Source organism: Akebia trifoliata, chromosome 2 (assembly GCF_017979445.1).
Source record: "Akebia trifoliata isolate Shusen 1 chromosome 2, ASM1797944v1, whole genome shotgun sequence".
NCBI classification, from domain to species: domain Eukaryota; kingdom Viridiplantae; phylum Streptophyta; class Magnoliopsida; order Ranunculales; family Lardizabalaceae; genus Akebia; species Akebia trifoliata.
In genome coordinates this window covers 17,152,646-17,167,666 of record NC_141376.1, presented here as the reverse complement: position 1 = coordinate 17,167,666, position 15,021 = coordinate 17,152,646, and the positions used below count along the sequence as shown (strand labels likewise).

At 41.6% G+C, this 15,021-nt stretch overlaps 1 protein-coding gene across 1 annotated transcript; it reads left to right on the top strand.

The window, feature by feature from the left end:
- The first annotated feature begins 4,114 nt into the window (after positions 1–4,114).
- Positions 4,115–8,219, top strand: LOC147409821 (uncharacterized). The gene is made up of 2 exons (XM_086431883.1): positions 4,115–4,337; positions 7,031–8,219. The coding sequence occupies exon 2, from the start codon at positions 7,032–7,034 to the stop codon at positions 8,202–8,204; it is 1,173 nt and encodes a 390-aa protein (XP_086288009.1). The 5' UTR covers positions 4,115–4,337; position 7,031; the 3' UTR covers positions 8,205–8,219.
- The last annotated feature ends 6,802 nt before the right edge of the window (positions 8,220–15,021 follow it).

The window sequence follows — 15,021 nt, the reverse complement described above, 5'->3', positions numbered from 1 at the left end:
ATCTCCTAATCTTACTAAGTGTAAAAGCAAATCAAAAAATAAAAAGTTCATAAAAATTACCAATGTGCCATGAAAACGAGAGGGAAAAGTAAGAGAACACAGAATTAAAAATAAAACTAGCAATTGACTTACCTATTTGACTGGGACGGCAAGTTGATTCCTTCAGGTATGATCCGAAGGACTTGTGAGCATCCGCGTGTTGCGAAAAGGATAATGGCTGAAGGAGATGACTGCTGGGTGTGAGAGAGGTGGTCATATATGTGCTGTAACAATGCCATAGCTACGTGTTGAAGAGTGAGGAGTAATGGCAATAGCACAAAGAGACTGGGCAACAAAAGGGAATGTTCTGATTGTGTTGTAGACTTAGTGGGGGGGAGGAGAAAAAAGGCAGCAGAGGGGCTATTAGGACGTGAATGCAGCAGGTAGAGGGGTGCAGCAGAGAAGAAAACATGAAGAACAGTCTTGCTATTGTAAAGATTTGGAGAGGACGATGTTGGCTGGGCAATAAAACCTGAGAGAAGAAGATGTTGAAGGAGAGAAGAGAGCTGAAAGAAGAAGAGAAGAGGAAGACGTCAGGAGCTTGCTGCTGTTTGAGAAAAGACTTAGAGAGAAGATGAGCAGGATGTCCAGTCGAGTTCAGCCCCTTCAGTAGCCTCCTTGGAGAAGAAGAAGAGAAGAGGACGTCTCTGATCTATGATTGCTGTCCCGAACAGAGAGAGAAGTGTGGAAAGGATTGTGTTACAGGTAGAAGCAAGTGTTCTTCAATCTGCTGGAGAAGAAGATGACCAAAGAGAGAGAGAGCCAAGGGAGAGACGTCTGTCAGTCCAATGGAGAAGAAGAAGATCTGAGGGTGAGCGAGGAGAGGAAGAAGACGCCTTTCTGTGTGTGAGTGCTGGTTCAGCCCAAGGATCTTGAGAAAGGAAGAAGAAGAAGGAGACGTTCTCCTTATAAGAAAGAAACTTTCTAATTTTTTTTTCTTTTTTAACGTATTTCTCTCTTTCTTTTTTACTTATAATTTCCTTTTGGAGAATCACGAGTAATATTCCCACGCTACGCGTACCACGATGGTAGTGTCTTGTTGTCGAGTTACGGTTGGTCGATTTTATCGATTTGGTTAATTTTTGTTTTGAGTTTTTTGTTCCTTGATTTTTTAATTTTAAGTTTTATTGATTGATTAGCTTTTATTTTGAGTTTAATTAAAAAATTTAATTTGATTTTAATTTTTAATTTGAATTCTAACTTTGTTGATTTAATTAGATTTTGATAAGATTTGAGTTCGATTTTTCAATTTAATTGATTGATTTTAGTTGATGGAGTGATTTTTAACTTGATCGGTTGATCAATGTTGGTCGATTTGATTTTGATTGGTTGAATAATTTTTTTTTAAAGTTTGATTGCTTGATTAAATTTTGATTTGTTTTTATTTTAATTTTAATTGTTTGAATTTCTTCATTTGAATTGTTTAGTTTTAATTGTTTAATTTTAATTGTTTGGTTTTAATTGTTTGGATTTTTTGTTTAATTTTTTAATTTGAATTTTATTTTTTAGTTTAAATTGGATTTTAATTAGATTTTGATTTTTATTATATTTTCCTAAGGATCGAGATCTCTAAGTTGAGTTTGGAGGTCGAGGGGCATTTCGGTCATTTTTATGATTTTTTCTAGATTTCTCTATTTCGTCGGTTTGGGTCCTGTTAGACTCGAAATCACGTTCTGAGTGCAATGGAGGTACTTTCAAGGTCTTTCGGAGATCCAAAATTTATTAGGGGTATTTTCATCATTTTATCGATTTTTACGAATTCTGGCATGAGGTTTCTTTAAGTCCCAAAGTGATTATTTCTATGTTTCAAAATCATATTTTCCTAGTGTGGCGAGGTCTCTAGGTTATCGAATTGTGTAGCAAACCTAAGTGTACGTGCTTGCTAAATCGGGTATAACGTGTAACAATCCTAAGCGTGCGTAAATTTCTATGTAAAGTCGTAACGAGTAGGGAAGGTGAAAAGATTGAAAATGGAGGGAATCAGGGATAGTACTCACAAGCCTTCGAGTTTTTTATGATCATCATTATGAATTCATGGTAACCGGGTAACGAAATGTCGAATTAGGCAGATGCAAAAATGGGGTGTCTACAACTACCTGATGGAAAGTCGTGGTACACAGACATTAAAAAGGTGTTAGAAAAACAAGAATTCCCAGAAGAAGCATCGAGGAAGGAACGACAAGCCTTACTAAGATTAGCATCTCAATTCATCCTTCTGCGCATGAAGTTTATACAAAAAGTCTTATGATGGGATTCATTTGTCATGCGTCAATGAAGATCAAGCTAAACAGATAATGGTTGAACTACATTCAAGAGAATGCGGCTCTCACATGAGTGGGGAAATGTTAGCTGAGAAAATTATGAGACAAGAGTACTATTGGCCCACAATGGAAACAGATTGTCATCACATAGTCAAGACCTGCCACAAATGTCAAATACATGCAAATCTCATACATGTGCCACCTTCTCGATTAGTTGGTCTGACTTCACCATGGCCATTCTTAGTTTGGGGAATTGACATTATTGGTAAAATTTTGCCTAAAGCATCAAATGGTCATGAATACATTTTAGTTGCTATCGATTATTTTACTAAGTGGGTCGAAGCTGCCTCTTATGCTGTCCTCACTGCGTCTCGAGTTGCAAAGTTTATCCAAACGAACATCATCAGTCGGTGCGGGGTACCTTCGGAACTGATTTCTAATAACGGGTCACATTTCAAAGTTGAGGTTATTACTCTGTGTTCAAAATCTCACACCACAAATCATCTCCTTACCGTCTTCAGACTAATGGAGCAGTCGAAGCAGCTAATAAGAATCTTAAGACAATCATCAGGAAAATGTGTCAATCACATCGAGATTGATATGAAAAACTACCATTTGCACTATGGGCATATCGAACTTCAATTCGATCCTCTACTGGAGCTACTTCCTACTCCTTAGTGTATGGCATGTGTAGACACCTCAATTTGAACGGGCCACTTCTCGAAAGGGCCCAAAAATACAAATTTTCCAAATAAATATGCCAACGGGCCTTAAGGGCCCAAATCGTTGAAAAATAACATTTTTACCAAACCGAGGCCCCTAAGACCTCTCAATGGTTTAGGAGGCCACCAAAAAGACTCGGCCAACCTTACGCTTTCCCCATATTCACCGCTCCGCTTCCAAAATCAAAAACGTCAAATTTTCGATAAATTTCACCAATGGGCCTAAAAAGCCAGATTCGCCAACACGTGGCATTTTTGATCAAACTAAAATCTAAAAAATTAAAAAATTAAAAATGTGAGACTTGGGATGCCTACCCCTCCTCTACTATCACCGCTCCGCCTCCGTAACCCAAAACCATTTCTAAAATCCAAGCCCAACACTACAAAACCCACAAATCATTAACCATATCCAATTCATTATCCAACCCACAACCCTAACCCATAAACCACAACCCACATCAACCAATCACTCTTTTATCATCAAGAGATGACACATGTCATCACCCCATCTCACCTCCCTCACCCAACCACCTACCCCATTAATTTGCTTTAAATCCCATCTACCCACACATCAACCCATCACCTTTTCTCTCAAATCAAACACATCTACCCACACCCCTAACCTATACCTCCCCTAATCTACTCTCATCATTCCCTACAAAACCTACATCTACAACCTAAACCTACACCATCCTCTCAAGTCAAACACTCAACCTCTCCCATCAACCTATCCCAACCCTTCATTTCCACCCACCTTAACACATGGCATCATCTCCCTCACCCTCCCAAAATATCATCAACCACCCATTTAAATCCTCCATGCTCTTAAATCAAATCACCACCACCATCTTAAATTCACCTCACCAAACACTCCACCCAAATGGGTTGGGTAGGATCCAAACCATTTGGGTCAAAACTCACCCATTTAACCCCCCTTACCTAAATACCCTCCAATCTCCTCTAAATTACACCCACTTCTCTCTCAAACTCATAACCATTCTACCCATTTTCTTCACTTCACCCCATTATATCCTTAAAATAACTCCTAAACATCTATAAATACCCTCATCCTCTTCCCAAAAATGGCCCCAACTTCTCATTACAAAACTTCTCCCCAACACTCTCTCTACTAACAACCATCATCAATTCTCACCAAGTTTACCAACTCTTTCACACAAATCCTCTACAAGTCTCACTAAAACAAAAGAAATCCCTACTCTCTCTAATCACTTCTTCCCATTCTCATACTCTCATATTATACTAAGGAATCAAGAAGACTCAAGCAAGAAGAAGAAAAGAAGAAACAAGATACAAGGTGGGTTTGAAGCACACCCCCTCTCTTTCTCTAACCTTCTACTCTTTCCCTCTTCTAACACCCCCTTCTTCTATTTTATTTTACCCCTTTTGATGATTGGGCCCCAAGGTTAAGGTTCATAAGGGTCATTTCCATTAATGAAATGACCCTATGATCAAGCCGAAAATGAATCCCTACTTAGGGAACATATGCACCCACGTGGCACATTTTTTTCACCTTCTTTTAAAAATAAAAAATGATCGAGTTATTTGAGGTTACCGCCACGTGGCGGGGAGGAAAGGGTGCCTAACACCTTCCCTTTTCTTCAACCGAGCCGCTTACCCAAATCTCGAGGTTTGACTACCCCTTATCCATTGTGAGTCACTAAAATGCCAAAAATCTCATCTTTTGGAAAATGTACCCCGGGTGACCATTCACACCCACTTCCAACTTGAATGGTGGCGACTCCAAATCATTGTAGATGTAGTCATCATAATGACGAAATCACGCGTCTACAGCTTGGCGACTCCACTGGGGAGTAAAGACTCCACCCTCGTGTCAACTCGGTTATTTTGGTAAAAAAGGAAATGTTTCAATTTTTATTTTTATTTTTTATTTTTGCAAGCTAACAATACTTGTTGTGTTTGTTGTAATTATTTTTTAGGTAGGTTTCCTTTATTTACTTACTCACTTGAAAAAAAAAAAAAACCGATTTTCACTTTATTTCCCCGATTATGTCTTTTTAAGCATGTATATCACCAAACAAATGAAAAAAAAAATTTTCTTTTTTGGCCCAAGCCAAAAACCAGAGGCAATGTGCCTCAAAATGAGTATAAAAAAATAAAAAAATAAAAAAAATAAAAAAAAAGGCGTTTTTCTTCTTTTTTGGCCGAATGGACAGTCGAACTTAAAATGATCATAACTTTCTCGTCCGATCTCCGATTAGCTATTAGTGCATATCGATTTGGGGTAGAAAAAAATTTTCTATTAAATGTGACAAAGTCAGCAACATTTTGACAACTCAGAATCGGTTTTTGAGCTCATTTACTATCGTTTACGCTACCATTTCCGTTTGACGTCTCGTCGCGATACAAAATGAGTAGGAAAGAAAAGCATAAAAAAGGAAAAAAATTTGGCCCAAGCCAAAAACCAGAGGCAATGTGCCTCAAAATGAGCACATAAAAAATTTTATTAAAAAAAAAAAATTAAAAAAAAAAAAAAATTAATTAAATTAAAAAAATTTTTTTTTTTTTTTTTGCTCAACTTGTTCCTTACATCAGTCTTGGAAACTTTCCTCTTGGAACTTATTTTTATTTTAAGTTTTAAAGCTTCAAAAGATCAAACGGATCATCTTTCTCAAACTCAGGGCGTACCGCTCGCCACTTTTTGATTGATCAAAATGAAAATTCAAAGTGATCATCGGTTGGACTATAATGAAAAAAGAGAAGTCCTTTTATGATTAGTTCATTCGTAAAATTGAAAAAAAATAATGAAAAAAAAAAAAAAAAAAAATTGATTGGTTGATGATGAATGTGCGACTCTTACGGACAAATTATCTAATAGGCTATGATCTGGCCAACGGGCCCACTCATCTGAAAAATGCCCCGGGCGCACCCTATCCTATTTGCACACACCACTAGCACGTTTACTTTACTGTATTGCACGCTTGCATGTCCCTAATAGCCAACGTGGCACTAGTGCGTGGCCCGGTCTCCTCGGAGATGCGACGTCATTCATGAAAACCACAACTCCAATCACGTACCGTAAGGTATATAAAACTGGGGAATCAATACCGTTTGATCAGGTGATTCTGAAAGGTATTTGATACACCCATGTTGGAGCGACCTGAGCCTTTGTCCTATTGTAAGCCGCACGGTCACATGTCCCGATTGCCAACGTAGTACTAGTACGTGGTCGGTCCCCTCGCGGGATGCGAAAACCATTTATGAAAGCTACAACTCTTGACTCGTACCCATAGGTATATAAAAGATAATCCAAGTACATCAATTGCACTTCTTGGTCAAAACCAGTGCCTAAGCAAGATCCTGCCCCGCTGTACCCTACTGTACGAGGGGGATAGATTACGTCTATTCTAGACGAGAGGTACTTAAGCGGGCCTTTGCTCAGCATCGTGCGCCACCTCTCAACTGGGGATCAAACTGGCTATTTTTGGCTTCAGAGAAGTGAATTGAAGTTTTAGATTATCACCTATACGGTATATCAAACCAAGTCACCACGTACCGTCTGATTGAGTACGCTTGAGAGGTATATAGGTGTGCTTGGGCAAGAGTGGCCAGATAAAAATGCATTGCAGTAGTAAGCTTAGAGTCTAGAAGCCTTCCCTGTAAGTCACAACTCGAACTTATCGCGGGTGTTCCCGGGTTGTTGAAAGAAACTTGATGATTGATGTATGCGAATGATCAAAGTGTATGATTGTCCTCAAGGGTCAAAATTTTGTTTTCAGAAATTAAAGGGGTACACCGACCCAATAAAGAATCCAGTTCTTGCAAAAATTCAATAATGACCCAGTCCATCTCGATCCAATGATCATGATAAGACGGGCCATTCAAATCAAAATGAAAATCAAATTTTTAAAAAAAAAAAAAAAGTGTTTTCAAGAAAGTGTTTTCCATAAGAACAAAGAGTTTCAAAAGAAAAGTAATTTTTACATAGACCTTGGAAATGTACTGAACTATTCTCTTGTGTCAACTCAGGATGCTGGCTGCAGGCAATAACCCAATCGACCAATTGGTCAAAACAACTGTCACTGGGATGCACACCGTAGAGAAATTCAACTTTGCAAAATTCATGTTGAGATGCGCCCTGTACTTTCACGAGTTTGAGATAGATTGGAACCTTTTGCGCGCTATGGCCAAGCGTTGGAACCCATATCTTCACATCTTCCACATTGGGCATATGCACTTGTGCCCTACTCATGAAGACTATTGTGGCATCATGGGGATATCTACTTCAGGTCCTCTAGTCAGGCCTTCATTGAAGACAGGATATTCGGGTGAACTCGCCACAGGCCTAAACATTTCAAAGGAAGAAGCCAAGGCCTTAGTCCGTAACGGGAGATTGGATTTAATACCCTTATTGAGTCCATACCACTCCCGCAGTCATCCCATCCATGTAAAGCCAGATGCTTGGAGAGCCACTAGAGACTATCGATTGTGTTTAGGAATCCTAGCCCAATACATACTGACCTCCAAAAGCGAGGGTCAAACTGTTCCTGAGTCTTTCATAGACATAGCTTCCCAGCTCTCTAGAAAAGCCAATCCCGTACCTCTTATTCTAGCTGAAACCTTCTCAGGTTTGGATGCCATAAAAAATGGTGAGGGAAGGGATTTCAAAGGAAGCCCTCACCTACTTTATATGTGGCTCTGCGACCGTCTCAAAATTGTGGACATTCCTTCAACCCTCGAGTATAGGCCAGAGCACTTTTCCAAGAGAAACATGTTAGTGCGTCACAACTCAGTCAAGGCTTGGGGCAAATGGTTGGATTCTCGTCTTGCACGTCATATTGGTTTGAGATGCCCTTGGTGGATGACGGACTACCCTGTTTTAGGTACCAAAGGATCCTATTATGTCCGTTTGATCGGACTAGATGAGACATCTTTTTACCAACCTGCTTTGATCCCAGAACAGTACGGAGTACCTATAGAATTTTCGCTACCTCAACCCAAACAATTCTTTTCTCCCGAACCATTGACTGAAAAGTTAGTGCATCTCATTGAGAAGGCGTGGAACAAACGCACCTTAGGGTATCCAGATGGACCAGCAGAGTTCAAAGAGTCAGTCGTTAGAACTAAAAGAAGCAAGCCTAATTGTCCCAGCAATCCTGATGACGATCAAAACAAATCCAAACGTCCATGTAAAAGAATGTAAAACAGGATTATTTGAAAGTTGTAATTCAATGAAAATCCTATTTGTCAAACAATTTTCAATAGTTCAATGAAATTTCTTTCAGTTTATTTGTGGATAATCATGGCATAAATTGTTTAATGGGTTGGTGTACAAAATTCAAAATGTAATCTTCTCTTTCAAAATGTTTTACCGACTCCGTGTCGATGCCAACTCCGTGTTGATGAAATCATTTTTAAAATTTGTACCGACTCCGTGTCGATGCCAGCTCCGTGCTGATGTAATCGTTTTTAAATTTTACCGACTCCGTGTCGATGCCAACTCCGTGTTGATGAAATCGTTTTTAAAATTTGTACCAACTCCGTGTCGATGCCAACTCCGTGTTGATGAAATCGTTTTTAAAATTTGTACCGACTCCGTGTCGATGCCAGCTCCGTGCTGATGTAATCGTTTTTAAATTTTACCGACTCCATGTCGATGCCAACTCCGTGTTGATGAAATCGTTTTTAAAATTTGTACCGACTCCGTGTCGATGCCAGCTCCGTGCTGATGTAATCGTTTTTAAATTTTACCGACTCCGTGTCGATGCCAACTCCGTGTTGATGAAATCGTTTTTAAAATTTGTACCGACTCCGTGTCGATGCCAACTCCGTGTTGATGAAATCGTTTTTAAAAATTTGTACCGACTCCGTGTCGATGCCAGCCCCGTGCTGATGTAATCATTTTTAAAAATTTTACCGATTCCGTGTCGATGCCAGCTCCATGCTGATGTAATCATTTAAAAAAAAAAAAAAAAATTTTACCGACTCCGTGTCAATGCCAGCTCCGTGCTGATGAAATCGTTTTTAAATTTTACCGACTCCGTGTCGATGCCAACTCCGTGCCGATGAAATTCCTTTTTAAAAAATATTTTCCCGACTCCGTGTCGATGCCAACTCCGTGTTGATGAAATCATTTTTAAAATTTGTACCGACTCCGTGTCGATGCCAGCTCCGTGCTGATGTAATCGTTTTTAAATTTTACCGACTCCGTGTCGATGCCAACTCCGTGTTGATGAAATCGTTTTTAAAATTTGTACCAACTCCGTGTCGATGCCAACTCCGTGTTGATGAAATCGTTTTTAAAATTTGTACCGACTCCGTGTCGATGCCAGCTCCGTGCTGATGTAATCGTTTTTAAATTTTACCGACTCCATGTCGATGCCAACTCCGTGTTGATGAAATCGTTTTTAAAATTTGTACCGACTCCGTGTCGATGCCAGCTCCGTGCTGATGTAATCGTTTTTAAATTTTACCGACTCCGTGTCGATGCCAACTCCGTGTTGATGAAATCGTTTTTAAAATTTGTACCGACTCCGTGTCGATGCCAACTCCGTGTTGATGAAATCGTTTTTAAAAATTTGTACCGACTCCGTGTCGATGCCAGCCCCGTGCTGATGTAATCATTTTTAAAAATTTTACCGATTCCGTGTCGATGCCAGCTCCATGCTGATGTAATCATTTAAAAAAAAAAAAAAAAATCTTTACCGACTTCGTGTCAATGCCAGCTCCGTGCTGATGAAATCGTTTTTAAATTTTACCGACTCCGTGTCGATGCCAACTCCGTGCCGATGAAATTCCTTTTTAAAAAATATTTTCCCGACTCCGTGTCGATGCCAACTCTGTGTTGATGTAATTCTTTTTCAAAATATTTTGCTAGTCCCGTGTTAATGCCAACTTCGCGTTAATGTCGGCTCCAAACCAAAGAACTCTTTCTTTAAAACTCGTTTGCGCTTTAAAATAAATAACTTTTACCCGACCTAATAAAATGTCAGCATTTTTTTTTTTGTAAACAAGATAGTAATGCTTGGTCTTCTGTACCCAAAGGTGGCCAAACGAAAGAAGTACAAACACCCTGAGAAGCCTCCGTATTTCCTTCGATCTACATCAACTATGAGCAACTTAGAGGATCCACAACCTGCGACAAGTGAACTTGCCGAAGCTAATGCAATGATAGCGAAGCTCATAGAAACAACGAAAAGACAAGAACAAATGTTGATGGCTGTTTTTAGTAATACTAACTTCTTACAAGCGCAAGCCGCTCAGCACCAAGCATCTGGATCAAACCCAGAACCCCTTGAACAGACACGACCAGATCAACAGACCACCCCACCTCCTACGGTGCCAATGTATCAGGGCCCTCCACTTTACATCCCACAGAATCAACCACCCCCGGTGGTAATCCCAGATGATGAGTGTGACTTCAGGGTGCCTGAGGCCAAAAATGTCACTGATAACAAAATGGCCCAGCAGATAGAGTCTCTCCAAGAAGAGATGAGACGAATGAAAGGTGCAAATACTCTAGGAGGGACAAGATTCAGGGACCTTTGCTTTTATCCTAATGCACAGCTGCCGGCCAAATTCAAATGTCCGGAATTTGAGAAGTACAATGGGGTGGGGTGTCCTCTGTCACATCTAAAACTATACTGCGGATCCATGTGCCAATACGGCGAAGATGACAGGCTACTGGTGCAGTTGTTTCAAAGAAGCTTGACAGGGCCTGCACTCAAATGGTTTTCCGGATTGGACCATACGCTTATCAAAAGTTGGCAAGACTTGGCTGAAATGTTCTGGCATAATTATCGGTTCAACACAGATGTAGGTCTGGATCGAAATGATATGGCCAAGATGACTAGAAAGCAAAGGGAAACAGTAAAAGAGTACGCCCAGAGATGGCGGGAGTCTGCTTCACAAGTGAGGCCCGCAATGACTGAACAAGAGATGAACACCACGTTCATCTCAACACTAGGGCATGCCTTTTATACTCATCTAGTTGGACACACCACAGGCACCTTCTCAAATTTAGTTCAAGTGGCAGACCGGGTCGAGGACGGGATCCGGACTGGTTTAATATTTGACTTCACAGCCTTAAGCGCAGCGGCAGGGACATCGGCACAAAAGAAGTTCGTGCCTTTTGTCAAAAAGAAAGAGGAAGCTCAAGTCAACAATATACAACCCAGCCAACCTCTTTTCATTCAGGCACCAGTTCAGAGGCCGCAGGCACCACAAGTCCCTTGGGCGCCAGTACCTCGAGCTGCTTGGGCTCCAGCACCACAGAACCCCTTTCAGACAGTTCCTCTGCAAGCACAACCAGCACCACAGTATGGGCAAAACCAGCAGGCACGACCTAACAGGGTAAACAGAGTATTTACCAGATTGCCCATGACACTATCAGAATTACTGCCACTCTTACTCAGAGGAGAATATCTGGTAAAACGTCCACCAAATCCTGAGGCTGTGAAAGGGCCAGGGTACAACCCTAACCTGCTCTGTGAATTCCACATGGGTGCACCAGGTCACTCCACAGATCAATGCTGGCAGCTCAAGCATCAAGTACAGAACCTGATCGATAAAAAGCTCTCATCCTAGATGGGCCTGCCAACCCACCCCAACAACAAAACATCAACCAAAACCCCCTACCTACTCACAATGGAGAGGGGAGTGGGCATAGGGTAAATGTTGTATGTGGAGAACTCGACTTCAATCCCTCGGATTTGATAGCACCTATCGGTGCAAAAGTCAGGGTACGGTTCACGAAGGAATCAAGGACGTCAACGGTTAACACAGTCAACCGTTATACAGATTCATCGCAGAATTCACAGCTACCTCTCAGAATGGCCAACCTCACTATCCATCCCCCTCATCAAAATACCGCTACCCGACCACCTTTAGTTATACCTTACGGATCACCCCATCATCAAAATTCAACCCGACCTCCCCTTGTTATACCCTACACACCACCATATTCCCAAGGATCAACTCGACCCCCTCTCCATATACCATACACCTCGTCTTCACGACCACCGCTCATCATCCCATACACTCCATCAAAACCATCGCCACCACCTCTCATCCTCAATGTAAAACCCGATCCACCTCCCATGACCATACACTCACCCAAACCATTCCCTTATAACTCTATCCAGGCAGTTCCCTGGAGTTACGAGACAACCATCACCACAACCTCCGGGGTTGAAGCCATGAAGAAAGCAATGGTGGCCGACATTGAGCATATGACAAGGGCAGGGCGGTACAAAAAAATATCGAAAAATGGGGTGAAAATCAAGGAAGAAGGCAAAGGGGTGACCGACGAAGAGAAAAGAGAAGCAAAGGGAAAGGGTAAGCTGTATAAGGAGGAGAAGACGGAAGAAAAAGTGAAAGTGACAGACGAAGAAGCCACAGACTTTATTAAGCTCATCCTCAAGAGAGAGCATAATATAGTGGACAGATTGAACAAACAGCCAGCTCAAATCAGTATCCTAGGTCTAATACAAAAGTCAGAAGAATACCAAGAAGCATTACTGAGAGTTTTAGAAAAATCGCATGTACCTGCAACCACCTCACCTACGCAACTAGAACAAACGATTGGCCAGATAATGGCCCCCAATCCCATTATTTTCACTGAAGATGAATTTGTGCCTGGAGGAACGGGGCACGTCGAGCCACTAAACATCATGGTCATATGCAAGGGCATGATGGTTGCCAGGGTGCTGATTGATAATGGCTCAGCGCTTAATGTTTGTCCACTTGAAACCTTCCGGAAGCTCAACGCTGATTGGTCTCATGTGAAGCCCAACAACAAGGTCGTCCGAGGCTTTGACAGCTCAAGAAGAGACTCCTTGGGAGAGGTAGATTTACCCATCACAATAGGCCCGTGCACCTTCGAAGTAACATTTGAAGTCATGGAAATACCGACAACCTTCAATTTATTACTGGGCAGGCCATGGATCCACATAGCAGGGGCAGTACCTTCTTCTCTACACCAGAGAGTCAAATTCATCATGGGACAGAGAATGATATCCGTTTTGGCAGAAAACTTGATCCCGCCCGGCAGAGCTCCGGACGTGCCATTTATTGACATAGAAATGACGAAGGACAAGGCACTCTACCATTCGTACCAATTCGCGGCTGTCAATCACATCGAAAAGGGGAAGGAGAAGGTAAGAGCAAAGCTATCACGAGCAAACCTTATGATTGGTCGGATCATGAAGAGGGCAGGTTATCGACCCAAGCATGGGTTGGGACCAGGAGGAAGAGGAAGAGCTACACCGGTCGAAGCAAGAAAGGATACTCATTATTTTGGTCTGGGGTTTAGGCCCACAAAGAAGGATATAGCAGAAATGAAAGAAAAGAAGAAAGAACTTCGACTAGCAAGAAAGCAAAATCGGGAATCGAATGTCTGGAACCTCGGCCGAGTCCCTCACATTAGCGTTAGCTTCTCAAAGTCTCATATCAGACCCGACAACCTATCGGAACCACCATTGGCAAAAAGGGCAAAAACGGTAAAAATCGCACCACTGCACTTTCAAGAAGACTCAGTTGTTGAGTCCCAACCATCCTTCGTAGAAGGCATTGATGTTCTATTCAATGGGGATTCCAACGAAAGTCTATCCGAGACCGTTTTAAAATCCACCAACGTGGAAATCACTACCGACCAAAAGGAAGACTCACCCTTTTCAACGGGCATTGACTGGGCATCAATCGTCATCCCACCAAGCTTGGGAGGGACCATGCCCCAATCTGACAAAAATCAATCGGAGATCATGGTTATCTCCGAACCACCGACCAAATCACCCAACACATCACTTTCACATCTCATCCGCCCCCTCAGAGAAGGTGAAGTTCTAAACAATTGGGAGGAATTCCCATTGACCCTTGAGGCTATTGAGGCCTCCAAAAAAAAACTCCGTTAAACGAATCTAGTTTGCCCGAGGATCATAACGAGCCCTCGTCCTTGGGTAAAGACTGTTTTGAGGGCTCCCTATCTTTATTAAATTCGCATGATTGTTCTTCTTATTTCAGGTATTCGAAAAGCAACAAAAAAACAAATATTCCTCAAAAAGCAAAAAAATCAAAAATTTATCAAAAGTCAAAAAAATCAAAAAGCTTTCAAAATTGTAAAAAAATAGATATTTTCCAAAAAACAAAGTTTTCAAGGGATATGTCTCAATCAAATGAGCACCTAGATAAAACAGAATTTGAAAGGGACGAGTATGATTTCGATCTTGAACTCGACTTTGACCTCATGGGGATCGAAGAAGAGTCTGAGGACGAAATGGAGTACCCGCCTAAAGAAATCAAAGACTTGGTAGAACGCCACGAGAAAGGTGTTCAGCCAAACATTGAGGATACAGATTCAATCAATCTTGGTACCGAAGAGGACCCACGAATTGTCAAGATCGGAGCCTTATTAACGTCACAACAAAAGGAAGAAATGATCAAACTCTTACAAGATTATCAAGATGTCTTCGCATGGTCGTACAGGGATATGCCGGGATTGGACACAGATCTTGTCGTGCACAAGCTACCAATTGCCTCCGGAAGCAAGCCGATCAAGCAGAAATTGAGAAGATTAAAGCCAGAATGGACCCTCAAGGTCAAGGACGAAGTCATGAAACAGTTCGAAGCCGGATTTCTTGCAGTCTCTACGTACCCTGAGTGGTTGGCTAATGTTGTCCCAGTACCCAAGAAAGATGGGAAGGTACGCATGTGTGTTGACTATCGGGACCTAAACAAGGCCAGTCCTAAGGATGATTTTCCACTTCCACACATCGACACTCTAGTCGATAGTACAGCAGGGCATGGCATGTTCTCGTTCATGGACGGCTTTTCAGGCTATAACCAAATAAAAATGGCGGAAGAAGACCAAGAAAAGACTGCGTTTATCACACCATGGGGTACTTTCCACTACAAAGTCATGCCATTCGGGCTGAAGAACGCAGGGGCGACTTACCAACGGGCAATGACTGCACTATTCCACGATATGATCCACAAGGAAATGGAGGTCTACGTAGACGACATGA